This window comes from Curcuma longa, chromosome 3, assembly GCF_044706935.1.
Source record: "Curcuma longa cultivar G26 ecotype Majalengka, Jawa Barat chromosome 3, ITB_CL_G26_1.1, whole genome shotgun sequence".
NCBI classification, from domain to species: Eukaryota; Viridiplantae; Streptophyta; class Magnoliopsida; order Zingiberales; family Zingiberaceae; genus Curcuma; species Curcuma longa.
In genome coordinates, this window is record NC_133863.1 from 5,919,410 (window position 1) to 5,937,780 (window position 18,371).

Sequence of the window (18,371 nt, forward strand, 5' to 3'; positions counted from 1 at the left end):
ATAGTTGAATTAAGAATTAATAAATTCTATCATAATAGAGCTTTAGATTATATTATATATAATTTTGTTCATGAAAACGGAATAAACCAAGTCTGTAGGTAACCAAGTTCATTTTTATATATCTGATTGAAGAATGAAGTCCTCAAGTGGCCAGGTTTCTTTTTATATATTTATTTTTAAACAAAATATAAAAAAGCTCACAAACATTACATTAACCTTAAGGATCCCTCTCAGCATGAATATCATTCACAATCTGGATTCTCTTCGCCAATGTGGAATCATTTTTTATTATAATCCTACTGTAACCTGGAATCATTGTCTTGTAGTATCTACAAGATGCATAAATTCCCAAACATTAAACCCACTTAAAATATAAGTTAGAAAAGACTTAATAATCGTCATAACCAACTGTAATTTCTCGATTTACCTCCTTACAGATGATCGTGGGACCGACCGTGTGAAGCCACTAAGGTGGCGGATTCCACCTTTTTCTCTGTAGTTAGAGAAGACTTCAGTGATTTTAATTACTTACACATTTTGGGCTTTTTGTTTGAGCTCTGATTTGGTTAAACTTCAACATTTATCTCGGTTATTGTTCATTGACCAAACATTAAACCCACTTAAAATACACTGGATTAGCAACCAATTGAAGAACAACTCATTGCTCATGTATGAAATAATTAATCTACTTATTCTAGACTAGTACAACCATGCAATATAGAACCTCATTCCTCTTTACAAACAGCTCGATTCTGGGTTAATAAACCCTTAACCAATCGGATAAAGAATCTTCGAACGTGTTCCGTGCCAAATTATACCTTTGTACATGCCATCATTCAAGAACAACTAACTTCTTGGCCCTAGTTGATGGCAGTTAGTGGGGCTCTGGAATCCCTTGGCTCATTTGTTCCGGAGTAGTTTTTTGCATCACCATTTGCCATCTTAGTTGGGGTTGCTTCCCAGAACAACTTTAGTAGTTCCTCAAAAGCTGGAGTGCGCAGGTCCTCGATGGATGCTGCACTGAGCAGATTGATCGGTCGACGCTTTGGGGTCGAACAGGTTGGTTCATCCACCTGATCAGTTTGTTATAAGCACAGTTAATTAAGGTTAAGTAAAAATTTCAACTGGCAGAACAAGGCCTCATATTAACTTACCACATATTCTTCTCGAAGACACTTCCCTGTGTTGTCAGTTATCTCTGCAATCTTATGGTAATGGCCACTCTTTAATTCTCTCAGTTCACCATGACAGGGAACAAGCATGGAATCAATGTTGGCACATGCATCTTGGTCGAGTTTGAATGAACCTGTTGGATTGTAAGTTATTGGATACTGATTCTAAAAATATTAGGAAGCAATATCACAGGTATGACTTACAGTCAATGGAGGATAGAAGGTCCTTGTTTGAAACATCAACATCTTCAAGGGTTGATGAAACAGAAGATGACAACTTGGCACGGAGAAGTTGATTAGCATCCAACCCACTCCTGCACGAAGATTAATGAGAAAAGCTTCGATAACCAGCAGGAGAACAGAAATTCTCAGATGTCATAAATCAATCAGCATACCTAATAATTGAATCTACTGACAATACATGTCCTTCACCGAGCTTCAGCAGGGAATTTTGAGCATCTATCCACTGCTGGGCACCCATTTTGGTCTTTGCCTTGCTGAAAGTGAAAAGAAAATAGCAAATAAATAAGAAGGAATACTAAAGCCATGAGGAAGAAATTTCTTTCTACTCTCTACACCTACCAGATTCTGAAACCTTCTTCCAGACCATTTTTGTCGCTTTCTACTGATGCAGTATCTTCGAGGTAGTGAGTTTCTGAATCATCTGTGTATTTTTTCCACTGTTCTTTTATAGAACAAGTAAAGTCATGAGCGGCCAACATTTCCCTTTGTAAATTACTTGTTCTCTCAACATCAGTAGTGCGGAGGCTGTCAACAGCTGTTTGAACCTAAAAATGACACACAAAACTTGAAATATGAAGTAAAAAGGCAGTAATCATTTCTTTCTTTTGATGAATGTTAAATTAAACACTTAGCAGCGGGATGACACTTGATAGAACAACTTTGAGAGATCAAGGGCAGCCTGACTTAAAAGGATGGATGGACGGACGGATGCTGTTTAATTTTTCTTCCTCATTTTCATTTGGATAGATGATGATATGAATCAACTGCTATTAAAGTTCATCCGTGCTTCTCAAGCATATGCTTGTAGCAATTTTTTTTACTTGATATACTGATTGCTATTATTCTCATGTTATTAAACTCAATGCTAACTCTATATGCACATCACGTGTTGTTGATTCATGACATCCTGTTTGTCTCTTTAATTGCATGGTGTTTTGTCAATTGCTTTCTTGATTTCTCAGGCCTCAATGCTTGACCTTAATATCTAGGAAATCCTACTTAGCAATGTTAATAGTTCATTGCCATGATTCCTATATCCTTATAGGAATTGGTATCAAGGAATTTGTGTTTGACTATTGTTGATTGGCCATTTTTCACTTTATGTAACTCCGATTGTTGTAAGACAATTTATGTGCAATATGATTTTAATAGTTTCGTTGTCCTGAGGCATAACACAGTAACTAATTTCCTTATCAAGTATCTAACATTCACATGCAAATATGTCTATTCAAACTATTATAGGTACATCTATATATGCAAAGCATTGAGTATTTAATGTTCTATGCTAGTTCTTGATAACAAAATTCAGCTTTTATCCTTTCTTATAAGCATCTAAGAGTCTAAATTACAATAAATGGCACAAATAGGTCCCGAACTCCCAATAGGAATGATTGGCCTGATAACATCAATATATAACAAATATGAACTTTAAAATAACAGTTTTGTATAATTCTTCATATTCTGTGATACTTCTTGATAATCTCCTTGTGCAGTATTGAACATCCAGATATTTGTCTATCCAAACTAGTGCAGGTATATTGAGAATGACAGTATTGTCTAATTCATCTATGATTCTTGTTGTCGCCAAATTTCAGATATTGTTCTACTCCTATAGGGTATATAGTCTCTGGATGCAAATGAAAAAAATGTGAAAGCAGACATAATAAGCAAAATGCAGGATTAGCCTTATTATCATTTCCCTAAAGCAATACATATTGCACTATCATTATAAATTGGTACACATTTCATGTCTATTAAAAGTGGTAGCTCATATACCAGCTTCTTCTTCCTAGCACTTGAACTGGCTAGCATCTCTGCCACCTTTTCCAATAATTGCTTCTCTTCCCTGGCAGCACATTCCTACAAGAATACACAATAATCAAGAAGTAAGAACTTGAGGTTATTTTTTTTCCAAAAAGAAAGAACATGTCATAGTACATCTATCTAGTATTGCTGCTGGTCAACATGGAGTTACCTCAAACTTCTTCTCAAGTTCATGCAGTTGTTGGTTTTGCATAGTTTGTGATTCTTCCATGATCATGGTTAATTTGGATGCATGATTATCCAGGGATTGGAAAAAAACAGATGTAATCTTAGAAATGGACCTTGTAGATTCAACAGCTCTAAGATGACCCTGTGCATTCACAAAAGGAAAAAATCATTGTCTGGTATTCCCTAACATGTCCCATTTGTTAACTTTGTGGATTTCTGATAGCCATCTACCTGACGTTGCTGCTGAGCAAACATAGCCAACTTATCCTCTTGTTGAGACAAACTCAGCTGAAGTTCATTTAGAAGATGGTCTGCCTCCAATGCTATTCCTTTGAAGCACTACATGAATCACAGATGTATATGTTAAATTATAGTGAGAGATATCTCTGAAAAGTTAACATAGCCTCAGAGTAAAATGATTATTACATCCTCAAGAGCCGAAGAATGCTTTAACACTTGGGAATTCAATCTGCCAAGGGTGTCTCCGGAATTGTTATCAATCTCAGCAGCTAAATCATCCAAAGATCTGATCCTAGACCCATACATATTTTTGAGCCTTTCAACATGTAGTCTAAGATCATTTGTTGCCTGTGTATCAAAGAAGTTATTATAAAACACAGCTGCTCAATATAGATAATCTACAGAGGATTCAGGTACTTATTAGAACATGTTTACAAGAAACTATCAAGAATGAATGAAATAAGATCAGATTTTACAAAATCATTTTTAAAAACATATAATGTAGTAATACCTTGGCTTTTGTAGAGACAAAAGATTGCGTGTCCTCCTCCATTTCTTTCAGTTTGTTCTCCTGTTCTACTACTGAAGCTGAGACAGCTTTATGCAAGGTGTCCAGTTGTTGGGTTAGCAGGGATTGGAAATTTTGGACAAGTACTCTGTTTCCTTCCTCAACTTTATTTTTCCGTTCTATAAATCAAATGAAAAGCTTGTGCCTATTAGTGGTTGAGAGTGCATCTTACCAAGAGGAAAAAGGGTGAATGAAGGAAACAACAATAAAGAGCATGAGAAGGATTAGTATGTAGGTACACACCTATTTTAGAGAACAATTCAGAAACATCAGCAGCTGTATTTTCTAGCTCTGCTCTAAGATCATAAGCTTGCTCAACAAGCGCCTTCTCTGTTGCAACAATTTTTAGAGGCATTAAGCACTATAATAAAATAATATCGATAATACTAAACTAGCCAAGAAGCAACAAATTGTTTCTAAAACAGATACTGAAGGCTATCACAACTGTAATAGTACATGATTGCATGACAATTTGTGATAGATGTCACAAGATTTTTTGTTGCGAACAATGACATTTACAAGCATTATGGATGCAGGAAATTCAGTGTAAAATGTTTGTTTGAACAGATAGATGGCAGAATAGTTCAAAGGAAATTCTGTCAATTTCTAAGATTTAAACCAGAAAACAAAATGTCCCATGTCACCTGACTTAAGGAGATTAGATATCAAAAACTCCTTTTCTTTTATTCTAGAGTTTGCTTGGTGATATCTTTCTTCTAGGTCCGAGTAAGCGTCTTCAGTGTCCACCAGTTTTTTCTGCTCCATTTCAAAAATTATATAGACACTAGCCAGGAGTCAGGAATAATATAATCATTTGTGCTAATCAAACAGAACTTACCTGAGTTTTTTCTAGTTTGTCACTTAAATCTGCACTAAGAATCTTTTGTGAATTATAAAGCTCATGAAGCCCAACTAATTGCTGCAAAACAATAATCAGATCCAAACCTCTACAGAAGAAAAGAATACCATTTTATTATGTAAATCCGTGCACCTTATCCTTTGAGTCCAAATCAACTTCCAGCTTTTCTATTTTGTCAGTCATGGCCTGAATTGAGTCACAGCATTAAATGGGATGATCCGAGCAAAGATGTGAATGTAAAGTACAACAGTTTAGCAATTAACATAAACTAAGAGAAAATCTAAGTAAATAATTCAAAACCAACCTTCTTCTCAGCTTCTTCAATTAAGTACCTATCACGTGGTATGTAAATGCCATTCTTCTCCCTTGCAGCAAATACCTCTGTTGTATGTAATTTTCCAACAAAAGACACAAATCACATAACTGTTTGATAGTTATAAAAGGAAAAAAAATGCATTCACTGACAACTAAAAGAATGCTTTTAGCTCGCATGCAGAGTGATAAACAACTAAATGGAAGCAGCGTTTTAGTAAACCAGAATGCATAAAGAATGGCTTCGGGATTGATCAGGAGCTCTTAATCACTGTGAATGTTACAAGGCATCAAGTGTATCGGAGACTATTGGATTGGATGCCTCAACTTGCAGCATGATATGTCAAATTAAAGAACTGTGAGAACAATTAAAGATTATATAAAAGCATAAATAATCACCTTGTTTAAGTCGGTCAATTTCTGCATATAAATCTTTGATCATTGCAGATTTCATCATCTTTTGGTTAACCTGTGGTATAATTTAACAACTATTAAATCTGCACAAAGATAATGTGATAACAAGAAAGAAGCTAAAAGAATTGAGGACCTCAGGCTTATTTTTGATATTCTTTGCACGGTGTGCATAATCCAAGGTACTCAGAGTCTCCTCCAAACAAAGAATGGAAGGGGATACAGTGGCAATAATACAAGTTTTAGTTTTTCCACCCAAGGAGTCACGAAGTAACCTGGTCAATTTGCTGTCTCTGAAACAAAATAGGCAAAATTCAGCCTATAAAGGATCAAGACATGCAAGAGATAAAAACTAAGACAATAAGTTTTAGATATTACCTATATGGAATATGGCCAGAATGCTCAACAAGAGCATTAATTACACGGCCAAGTGTGAGCAAACTTTTATTTATCTCCCCTGCTTCCCTTGCTCTACCCTGTAGTTGTGGATGTTCATGAACTCAAAATTAATATGAATGAAGTTAGGTAAATATGATGAAAATGGGTGGCAAGAACTGCAATTGATAGCCAATTTTACAGGGGAAAACAGAAAAGTATCAATTAGCAAAAAACTATTCCTACTTTCTTTATTGTAAAAATGAAATATTTACTCACATCTCTAGCTCCAGATCGTGATATATTTTCTGAACCAGCAAGATCAACAAGATTAAGTTTTCCAGATTTAATCATTTCTTCTCCTTCGGGAGTAATCTCCTTGATGTGAATTGTAATGGAAAAGATTGAGTGGGATCTGCTGCTCTGTTTGTTTAGTAAAGTCTCTGCAGTACGCCTTTTTGCAGACCCTTTGTCCAAGATTTTGTAGATTTCACCAGCAGTATAGACAACCTCCTCCTCCAATCCTCTCATCAAAACACCACCCTTCCCATCCTCCATCAAAGCGATAGGCTTCTTGTTCTTGTCATCAGAGAATTTTGATTCATCAGGGGCCAAAAGATCAGTTATTTCTTCATTGTACAGTTCAAGGAATGTGACTTTCATGCTGTACTCGGCACATTGTGCCTCCAATATCTCAAATATTTGTTTCACCGCCCTTGGGATAACTCCGGCGTCGCTTGGAAACTCTCCATTCTACAATGAAGTTTAATAATTTACAGACCAAATAGAAGTGCAGTAGCAGCAATTGTTTCAGTTTATAATGTCAGGGAAAGCCTACCTTTGCTTTCCTTCCTCCGCCTTCCATTGTATAGGTTTTTCCCGTGCCTGTCTGCCCATATGCAAATATGGTGCAATTGTAGCCTTCAAGAACTTCATTCACTATAGGAGCAACAGCTTGGTCAAACAAATCCTTTTGCTTTGAGGTTGGGCCAAAAACCTACATTTCAAATATATATTATAGTAAAAGGTATATTGACAAAATATTGAAGCCAGAGCTTCCAGATACCTTGTCGAAGGTAAAGGTTCTGTCAATCAGCTTATTAGCAATATTCTGAGCAGCTGAAACTTCTCGACGGTGCTCATTGCAGGATATGACCACCTGGGTGTTCCCCTTTTTCTCATCATCATTTAATGGCCTGAAATTGTGCAATCAAAATATACATAAATTCAGTAAAGCAAAACCATAAATATACGAGGTACAAGTCTCATCTCTTCCACGCCGAAGTATTTTCACCTGCATCTCAGGATGACTTGGACATTGACCCCCTTCTCCTTATCAAACTTGCCACTCAAGTTACCACTCCCGTCAAACGATCGGAATTCTCTTCCGTGCTTTTCAATGGACCTGGGAGTCTGTGAGGGAGACACCGGGACAAATCCCCCTTTCCTTTGCAAGCTATCCATCAACCTTCTACCTGGGACATGAAGATCCTAATCTTTAACATCTCGTCAAATTTTCAAAATAAATACCAAGAGTTATTTAACCCCAGATGCTTCATTATTTGTGTTTCTGGATCAGGAAATTAAAGACAAATCTCGGAAAACAACGATTCAAAAGCTCAAGATCCTTACTCATCAGCTGAAGCCGCACGGGGAAAAAAGATCAAATAGTGCAGAAAATTAACATCTCGATTTGAGAAAAGACGAAAAATACAGCCAATTCCAACCAAAACCCCATCATGAATAAACTCGGGACCGCTAGCGGCACCCTAAAAAAGGACAATGTCGAGGAGGCGGAGAAACCTTTAGGGGAAAACAACGCACTACGAATAGATCAAGGCGTGAACTATCGACGCGATCGACAAATCTGGGAGAGAATGCTAGAATCCAAAGATCTTCAGCCGACGCCAATTACCGGGTCAGAAAGAGCCGAAGAGCGATTCGTCGTCGGGCTCTCTCTCCTCTCTCACCCCTCCGATCACTGCACCAGATCTCCTGTGAGATTTTGCAGTCAAAAGAGGATTTTGGAGTGCCGGAGACGGATCGAATCGCGGAGGAAACGAGGGAGTGAGAACAAGGAGAGGTGGACGATGAAGTTAAATGAAAAAACAAATGAAATTAGAATTCATGGGATTAAATTAGTGCCGTACAGGTTGGCTGGGTTTGAATTGTGACGGAATCCGTCACTGGCGCCGTCAATTAGCCGTTCGTGCCGTCATCCGACCGTTAGAAATAGGCGCGGACAGCAGGTCCCACGTGATCAATAATAAATCTAATAAGGCAATTATAATACGAATAGACATTATTATTTTTTTTTTAAAAAAGTCTGTGTTTTTGGCTGAACTTTGAAGCAATTATAAAAGGCAAACCTAAAGCAGATCTGTGCTCTTTGACACTTGGAGCCCATATCAGCCGTTGATTGCAAAATTTGACAAATAAATTAAATAATCAGCCGACTTGTTTAGTTTATGTTATTTTAATAAGATAATACTTCAAATACTTAGTATTTGAGGATAAGACACCAGAAGTTCTTGCAGAAGACAAGGAACCTTATCGATAAAATAATCCACCTAAAAATAAATCCAAAATTATACATGAGTTTTCAAGTACAATTTAAATTTTCATATAATCTTTCATTCAAATTTGATCACTTTAAAATTTATTTATTTTATAATATCTAGCACACTTGATTAATATCAATCAAATAAAAACAAATCTAGTTTAAGTTGGATCATCAAATCACTATGAAAGGGACTTTGTTCCATCGTATAGCACATGTAAGGTATGTGATTTTTTTAATTCAAATATTTAATTCTTCAAATGAATTAATTTTTAAAAGTAATCCATCCGATTCTGTACAAAAAATTTTATTGATCATTAGGGATAATCAGGGAAGCACGAATAATGCATCATTCTGCAACTAGTGTTCCAGAGCGTCTTCCTACTTTAAAAAAATTAATAGATAATGTACGGTAGTTAAGAACCGATCAATGGATACTTGGTTAACTGCGGGAAGTGTTTTGTCATTGTAGTGTAATCCTGAGGGGCCAAAGTGTATATTATTTTAATATAATATAGATTTTCAATTCTTCGAATCGATTAATATTGAAGTTGATTGGTAAAACCTCAAAAAGTTTTCTATTGACTACTAGAATAAATTAGAAAAGTGCTAATGTTGAGATCATTGGCAGCCACCCTCTATAATCAATTAATCGTTGTAGGGTGACATGCTTCATTTGAGTTTTAGAACCGCTTCATTTGAGTTTTAGAACGGTAGGCTGCAATAGGATTGTTCTATCAAATGATAGTCCGATCCACTTAGGTAATTATACTTTTACTATTTTTCATAATTATTTTTACCATAAAAAATATATATATTCTCAGAATCGAATAATATTAAGAGTAAATCATTTTATCAACTGTGCCTCAAATTTTTTTAAAGGGGACTGATTCGATCCTATAATAATTTTTCAACCACGATGAATAAAAAAATTTTATAAAGAGAATCTGTCCCATTTCTCATCGTCACGTTAAAATCCCAAGGGCCCAAGTACGTGATATTTGTCCTTATGTGACGAGGAATTTGATGGGGTGAATTGGTTATATTTGAAGGGATACTAAGTTGATTTGACGAACTGTAGAGGTCGCAGTTTGTTTGGTGAGTCATAATAAATTCTATAAAACTCCTAAATAAATCACATAATCAAACATTAATTTATGACAATTTTAACATAAACTAAAATCTAACTCATATTTAGCTTAGTGTATCATATTATTGACTAATTAAAAGGATTATATAAGTCAAAAAATGGATCATCTAACACCATCCACTTAAATGCTATGATTTGTAGATTGTAATAATTAAATATTTAAACTTAAATAATAAATTACATGTTCCTAACTTAAATAGTTAATTACTCAGTGGAGCATTTGGAGTTTAGAAAGCACTTGGCGTGCATTTTAAGGTTGTAAATTATCAAATTGTAAATAGAAAAAGTGAAAACTAAATTGTTTAGTATTCAAAAAGGTATAATAAGTGAGTATAATGATAAGAGAGGATGTTACGATAGATGAAGAAAGTTGTTTATTCTACTATAAAAAATAAAATTTTATCAATATTTTATATGTTTATATTTCAATAGTAAATTTAGGACTCTTGATGTAGTTATGCAATTCCACTATTATTTTTTTTAAAAGAATAAATATTTAAAAAATAACTATGGGCCAGCAAGGTTTGATTTAGCGAGATTGGATGTCCGTTTCAGGTCCGGAGACCTATTCGGCAAATACGAATTCAACAATATCAGCCGTTGATATTGTTTACCCCATCGTTCAATCCAACGCTTACGGAAGAGTGCACGTCATAGATCCGCAACCGACTCATGTTTGCCAATCACCGCCGTCCTCTTTCCTCTTTATATACTCCACCCATCGCGGCTTTATCCCAATCATCTTATTTTCGTCCCCGCGTCTTAGGTTCTTGTTGCTCTTACCCTCGATCGCGATCTCGCATGGCGCCCAAGGCCGACAAGAAGCCCGCGGAGAAGAAGCCCGCTTCCTCCGACAAGCCGGCGGAGGAAAAGGAGAAGAAGACCGCGGCCGAGAAGGCCCCAGCGGAGAAGAAGCCCAAGGCCGGAAAGCGTCTCCCCTCCAAGGATGGTGCCGCTGCTGCAGGCGACAAGAAAAAGAAGAAGGCCAAGAAGGGCACTGAGACCTACAAGATCTACATATTCAAGGTGCTCAAGCAGGTGCACCCGGATATTGGTATCTCCAGCAAAGCCATGTCGATTATGAACTCGTTCATCAACGATATCTTTGAGAAGCTCGCGCAGGAGGCCTCGCGCCTTGCCCGCTACAACAAAAAGCCCACTATCACGTCCCGTGAGATCCAGACCTCCGTCCGTCTCGTCCTACCCGGCGAGCTCGCCAAGCATGCGGTCTCCGAGGGCACCAAGGCCGTGACCAAGTTTACCAGCTCTTAAATCCATTGAAGTTTGATTGGGTCTCGGTTGGATCTTTGGAAGATCTGAAATTCTAGGGTTTCTTCTGGTTTTCTATTCGTGCTTTGCCCTTTTTTGTTTTTTTGTTCTTGATGGTAGATCAATGCTCATGTAATATAGTAACTCTGACACGAGAAGCTATGGATGATTGGTCTTTAAATTAGCAGTATTGTAGGGTTGTGAGGGTAGGAGTTGTTTCTGTATTAAATACCTCCATTAGGATTTCAGAAATGTGTTATTGCTTTGTGTTTTCTCTCTTCCTCATAAATCTCCTGTCTTGCTTAAACCTGTGATGTTCTCTCATCAACTCTGTTGTTTGCTCTGCGTCTTTATGAGCAATTGGGATTATCTTTCGTCGATTTGCCCCAGTCAAAAAGGAAGAATTATTTTATCAGGTTTGTTATCGTATATCGGCCGATCAGGCGACCATTATAGTTTATCAGGTTCAAATATGATCTTGCATCGGAAGAGGAGAACGACGGTGTTCGCTCCGATTTTTTGCAAGTAGGGAGAAGAGATCTGTCCGGTTGGCAGCGTCGGAGAAGTCTCGCGGAAGGACCGGTGCCGTTGCTGGCACTGAGAAAGATGTGCGACTGGACATCATCTGTAAATTTCATCAACAAACTGAACAATAAAAGATAGTATTTGCGCTGTTCTAGCAAAGGATCACATGCAAAATCCTGGGATCAAATTCAAAATAAAAGATATCAGAGTGGGGAGCCAAATCCACCACCGCCAGGAGTACATATCTGGAGAATCTCTCCAGCATCCACCTTCAAAGTGTTTTTCCCACCAAGATACACCCTTCGCTTGTCTTTCTTGATCAGATAGTTCGTACCGCGTGCGCCATCTTTCCCTCCTTTTAGGCCCCTCGGTGCATGTACTCGCCTCTCTGAAAGGATGCTGACCACAATCTGTTTCCTGAATTCGATTTCCCGAACCAATCCATCTCCACCTCTGTGATACCCGGCACCGCCACTGTTTTCTCGTAGTCCAAACTTGTGAAGAAGAACAGGATATCGCTGCTCAAGTATTTCCGGATCTGTCATCCTAGTGTTGGTCATGTGGCACTGGACTCCGCTAGTTCCATCCCAAGTTGGCCCTGCACCGCTTCCGCCCCCAATGGTCTCGTAGTAACCAAAGGTCTCATCCCCAAATGTTAGATTATTCATGCAACCCTGAGAACAGGCACACGCTCGGAATGAAGTCAGAATAACATCTGTAACCCTCTGACACGTGAGCACATTGCCACCCACCACCGCTGCCTTGTCACTTGGTGAAAGGAAAGAACCATCAGGAATGTGAATTGTTACAGGAACCAGGCAACCTTGATTTAGTGGTATGTCGACATCCACCAAGCAGCGAAGGCAGTATATAACTGCTGCTGCTGTTACTGCTTGAGGGGCATTCCAATTGCCATAAACTTCTGAGCTAGTCCCTTCAAAGTCAAAAGTAGCTTCGCCATTTTCTACGTCAAAACTGAGCTTCAAGTGGATAATAGAACCGTCATCCATGTAGTCTTCTTCTTCAACTACAGTGGATCCCGTTTCTCGTTCCAACTTTGCTGCAACTGCTTTAAGCATCTCTCTTACAGCTTCTTCAGCATTTTTTTGAACATAGTTCATGTATGATTGAACGGTTGATAAACCATACTGATCGATGAGTTCTTTGATCAGTGTAATGCCTCTCTGGTTTGCAGCTACTTGAGCACGGAGATCCGAAAGATTGTCTTGAATCCTGCGAGTTCCTGGGATTTTTTTATTTGAATTTTCATCAGAACATGGATTTATAAGCAGGTTAATTATTCCCTCTTCTTGGAAGATACCCCCTTCAACAAGTTTGAATGCTTTAATTGTAGCACCCTCCTCCCATAAAGATTTAGAGAACGGTGGCATGCTTCCTGGAGTTATCCCACCAATTTCTGCATGGTGTCCTCTGCTGGCCACGAAGAAAACCAATTTGTCATTGTCAAAAACAGGAGTTATGACGGTTATGTCAGGAAGATGGCTTCCTCCTGCCGAAGGATGATTAGTAACAAGAACATCCCCTTCACGAAGATTGTCGCCCCAATATTCTAATTGCCAACATACTGTGCTTGACATGGCTCCCAGATGACCTGGGACATGAGGAGCGTTAGCAACAAGGCCTCCGTCTGGGCCAAAAAGGGCACAAGAAAAATCCAGCCTCTCCTTTATATTGGTAGAAATCGAAGTTCTCTGGAGAGTCAGACCCATCTGCTCAGCAATTCCCATAAACCGATGATTGAAAATAGAAAGTTGCACAACATCCGCAACCTTTTCTGTGATATCAACAGTGGCTGGGGCAGAGTGGATCTCAATTCTTATATTACCATACTTAGTAATGCTTGCTACACAATTAGGTTCCACAATTACTGTACTATTACCATTCATAATGATTGCAGGACCAAGCAGCATATGCCCGTATCCTAGCTTCTCTAGCTTGAATAATGGGGTCTGATACCACTCTTTGCCAAAGAAAATCTTGTATGATCCTTCTGGTTTAGGACTGGCATGAGATGTTTCCAACTCCCTAGGCTTCATGATGTTTGTGACACCAACACCACGAACCCTTGCATCACAAATCAGAATTTTCCTATTCTGCAGCTTGAATCCATATTCTTTCTGGAAGATCCTTTCAAATTCAACCGCATAATCATCCACACCTGTTGGTTTTTTGACCATGATGGCTGTATCTGTACCCTCATATCTCAGGTTCAAATATGTTTCTGTCTTGATGCTTTCTTCCCCAAAGCCTTGATCCCTGAGCTTTCCTCTAACTTGAGTTAATAGGACAGATTCCCTTCGAGATGCCTCTAGAACACTATCAGTGCTATAAACTGCAGAATATGGTTCCTGTGCCTCCTCAACAACATCAGCCAAGCCCATTCCATAAGCACTCAATATTCCACAAAATCGGTGAATAAGGACTTCAGACATACCCAGTGACCTGGCTATAGCACAGGCATGCTGTGGACCTGCACCCCCAAAGCAAGCAAGTGCATGGTTTTTTGTCTCATGGCCTTTCATTTCTGTTAGCTGACGAATAGGTCTACACATTGTTTCATTTGCGACATTTACAAATCCAAGAGCAATTTCTTCAATTGTCATATCCTTTGCTGAAGGATCTTGGCTCTTTCTGTAAGAATTTATCTCAAGTGCTAACTTGGTGAATTCTTTTCTGGTGGCTTCCACGTCCAAAGGCTGATCCTCATTTGGTCCAAAGATGGAAGGGAAAAAGTCAGGAATAACAGTTCCCAATATTAAATTAGCATCTGTGACTGCTAATTCCCCACCTTTTCTGTAACATACTGGGCCTGGATGTGCACCAACTGACTCAGGACCTACACGGAAAGAGCCAAATTGAAACTTAAGCTTGGAGCCACCACCGGCAGCCACAGTGTTTATGGCAAGCTGTGGTGCTTGAATTATTGCCCCGGCAATTTGGGTCTCAAGTACTTGCTCATAGCTTCCATCATAGCGACTAACATCAGTAGACGTGCCACCCATATCAAATCCAACGAGAGGTTTAGACGTTTCAAGTTCAAAGAGGGTTTGCGAGTAACCAACAACACCCCCTGCAGGACCAGACAGGACAGTTTTATGCCCAGAGAACCTTTGTTCTTGTGCAAGACCACCATCTGATTGCATAAACAGGACATTTACCTTGTCGGCACCATCTTCAAACCTAGACATAAATCCTGTGAGATATTCTTTTATAACAGGTGTCAGATAGGCATCTACAGTAGCTGTTAGACCTCGAGGCACAGCTCGGACCATGGGAGTCAAAGCTGAAGATAAAGATACATGCCTGAAACCCATACTCAGAGCCAACTTCTCTACCAAAATTTCGTGCTGAGGGTAGGTGTAGGAATGCATTAAGACAACAGCCAAACAGTATATTCCTTTGTCAAGCAGACGTTGCAGAGAATAGCTTAGCCCTTCTATGTCGATGGGCTTTGCCACCTTGACAAGCTCCCCAGATATGCCTTCAATTGAGGAAGTCACATCGTTCTCGTCAATGGCAAGTTCAATCCTCTCATCAACCTCCACAACTTCCTCATAGAGATTTGATGGTTTTGAAACTGTAAGGTCAAAGATCTTCGGCCGTGCTTGGTTACCAATCTGGAGCAAATCTCTGAATCCACGAGTCACACAAAGAGCAATCCGCTCCCCTTTCCTTTCTAGGAGAGCATTTGTTGCAACAGTAGTGCCCATCCGGATCCACTCAATATTTTCAGTAGGGATCTTGGAGGATCTGGGAATCTTTTGGCCAGTGAACTCTTCCAGGATTCTCCGTATTCCTTCAATAGGAGCATCATCATAGTTCAGAGGATCCACTGATAAGAGTTTCATAACATACCCCTCTGATTGTCCAGGGACTTCAGCATAGATATCAGTAAATGTTCCTCCTCTGTCAATGCAAAACCTGAACTTCCCCTCCTTTAAGCTTCCCATTATCTACTGTGGAATCTTTGAGAAAAGAGCTATGATAACTGATAAAGTCAATTCAAGATATCAAGATTAGCATGCAACAAAATACTATCAATCAATAGTCTAAGCTAAGTCTTTAGACAACATTAATTTACCAATAAATAAAATAGGTGAATGATATATCATCATCCCTTCTGATTTTTTTCATTATAAGATATATCATCAGAAGGGATGATATATCATCATCCCTTCTGATTTTTTTCATTATGTGGATAAGATATGATTTCCCTGAGCAGGATATCATCTGTCCTCCCTAAGATGGCGATTTTCAGATACAAAGAAAATGATGAGTGATGAGTAAACAAAATGAATCCAAGAGACAACTATTTTTAACTTACAAGTTAAAAATTTAACTCATTGCCCTAAAATGAACATTTTCAGCTTGAAAGAGAGCGAGAGCGAACGTAGTCGATTCATTTGCAAAAGTAAAATTCAGTCTGCTATCTAAAAAGTTATATTACCCGATCTTCTCATGAGTTATCAATATCGCGGACACGATTAAAACATAGAAAAACCACAAATCTCCCGAATCATTTCCCTTTTCGAAACCGTGAAACATCTAAGCAGAAAGATACGATCAAGAACACACGATAAGCGACAAAAACAACTGATAGATCAAATGAGTCAAAATCGAGGAAGCTAGCAGCAGATAGAGAAGTAGCTGTTGAGATCTTACCCGAAGAAGAAGGAGGTGGCAGCCAAGCGCAAGGCAGAGAAAAATTCGGCTCGGTTGTAATCACTAAGAGCAACTCCAACCCATCCCCAAAAACCCAAATTTGATGTAAAGATTACACAGCAGATAGAGAAGTAGCTGTTGAGATCTTACCCGAAGAAGAAGGAGGTGGCAGCCAAGCGCAAGGCAGAGAAGAATTCGGCTCGGTTGTAATCACTAAGAGCAACTCCAATCCATCCCAAAAATCCAAATTTAATGTAAAAATTACACCATTTCATTCTAATCAATACCCCAAAGTACATCACTAAATTTGATGATGCCATAGTTCATCACCAAATTTGATGATGCGCTGTAGCATCACCAAATTTGGTGATGCTATTTATTTATTTATTTTTTATTATTATATTATATAATTAAATATAAAATTAAATATAAATATAAAATAATATATATTATTGTATTTAAAAATAAATATAATATATATTATTAAATTAATAAATATCATAAATAAAAATAAATTTATAATTATTTTTTTCTTATTATTTATAGTAATATTAATTATTTATTATAAATATAAATTAAATGTATATAACACCATATTTTAATTTTATTATGCATATTTACAATGATTTAATTTATTATAAACTTTATTTATAATATATTTAATACATTTTAATAATAATTATATTTATACATTATTTAATTAATTTTAAAACATATATAATAAAAAATTTATATGGCGTATGGTCTACCAGCATATGCTATCATAATATTATATTTTTAATTAAGTATCATTGTCTGTTTTATATTAGTAATATATTTTATTCTAATTGTGTGTGATTTTGTAATATTTTTAAAATATATTTATGTCTGAATAATTATGTAATAAATATTAAAAATAAAAATCATAATAATTATAAATTAAAAAAATTAACTTATTAAATATAAATGAAATATTAATTTTAAATATAATAATTATTATAAATTAATTATTAAATTAAAATGTATGTCCATAATTAAATTATGAATAAATGAATAAAAATAAATAAAATATTCTAAAGAATTTTTTTTTTTGGTGTAAAATGATGTGAGTGGGTTGGAATTGAAATAGTATTTGATGTTGAAATTGTACCATTTTAGTGTGAAAATGACATTAAATTTGATGATATAGATTGGAGATGGTCTTACAATCCACTTATATGTCTAGGTCATCTTTCAACCTTTTCTTCGTTATTTATTTGTTTATGTATTTGGTTTGAAACGCAAAAGAAATCGGTCGAGGTGCCGGCCGAAGCGGACAGGTGCCTGCCGAATCGGACCTTTTCCAATTCAAACGGTTCGAACAGAATGACCCGAGGGAAATCTCTATTTTTGTTGGATAAAAATTATCCATTTACATTGATTTAAGATTAACCCAATCGAATTTATTGATTAATCATGCACTTCTTTTTTTATCAAATTGATAGTTCAGCTCAATTGTGATTTTACCTCTCTCTGTCATTATCATTATATTATCTATTGGAATTAAAAAGATATTCTTTTAAAGGAAGCATAAAGTATACGTAATACTAAAAAGTTAAGTTATAAATAATAAATTTTGTTTGAAAAAGACTTATGGTATCTCCTCATAATCTTTTTGATGAAAAAAAATAAGTATCCAGCAAGAGAGTAAGAGTGATTTATAATAACACACTATTTCACAAAGATTAATTTAAAATTAAGCAATTTGACTAATTAATTTTTTTAGAAATTTAGATATTCAATTTTTACGATCTAAGAATGAATTAAGATGACTTATTCAATTCTACATAAAAAAATTTATCGACTACTAAGATAAATTAAAAAGTACATATAAATTTTTATGGACAATCTAATATCATAAATTTTTTAAATTTAATGTGCCTAGATAAGATTTAAACTCTTATTATTTAGAGACATTCTACTTTTTTTTTTTATCATCGTACCATAATCGTGAGGGCGACTAACTAAATATATAGTTTGATGGACTATATATG

General features: G+C 36.8%; 3 protein-coding genes across 3 annotated transcripts; 1 reads left to right on the forward strand and 2 right to left on the reverse strand.

Annotated features, from left to right (window-relative positions):
- Positions 1-610: 610 nt before the first annotated feature.
- Positions 611-8,222, reverse strand: LOC141823218 (kinesin-like protein KIN-5A). Its single transcript, XM_074710483.1, has 23 exons — positions 8,088-8,222; positions 7,467-7,647; positions 7,239-7,368; positions 7,011-7,169; positions 6,452-6,925; positions 6,176-6,273; positions 5,934-6,090; positions 5,786-5,855; positions 5,379-5,455; positions 5,207-5,260; positions 5,054-5,134; positions 4,860-4,971; positions 4,459-4,545; positions 4,159-4,334; positions 3,834-3,995; positions 3,639-3,746; positions 3,391-3,549; positions 3,192-3,275; positions 1,755-1,960; positions 1,568-1,669; positions 1,377-1,486; positions 1,155-1,306; positions 611-1,073 (listed from the first exon to the last, which is right to left on the reverse strand). Exons 2-23 carry the CDS (start codon positions 7,634-7,636, stop codon positions 861-863), a joined length of 3,141 nt encoding a protein of 1,046 aa, XP_074566584.1. The 5' UTR covers positions 7,637-7,647; positions 8,088-8,222; the 3' UTR covers positions 611-860.
- Positions 8,223-10,636: 2,414 nt separating this feature from the next.
- On the forward strand, positions 10,637-11,413 carry LOC141823542 (histone H2B-like). The gene has a single exon (XM_074710843.1). The coding sequence runs from the start codon at positions 10,684-10,686 to the stop codon at positions 11,152-11,154; it is 471 nt and encodes a 156-aa protein (XP_074566944.1). The 5' UTR covers positions 10,637-10,683; the 3' UTR covers positions 11,155-11,413.
- A 396-nt stretch (positions 11,414-11,809) lies between these two features.
- LOC141824822 (5-oxoprolinase 1) lies at positions 11,810-16,558 on the reverse strand. Its single transcript, XM_074712156.1, has 2 exons — positions 16,360-16,558; positions 11,810-15,685 (listed from the first exon to the last, which is right to left on the reverse strand). Exon 2 carries the CDS (start codon positions 15,645-15,647, stop codon positions 11,880-11,882), a length of 3,768 nt encoding a protein of 1,255 aa, XP_074568257.1. The 5' UTR covers positions 15,648-15,685; positions 16,360-16,558; the 3' UTR covers positions 11,810-11,879.
- Positions 16,559-18,371: the final 1,813 nt, after the last annotated feature.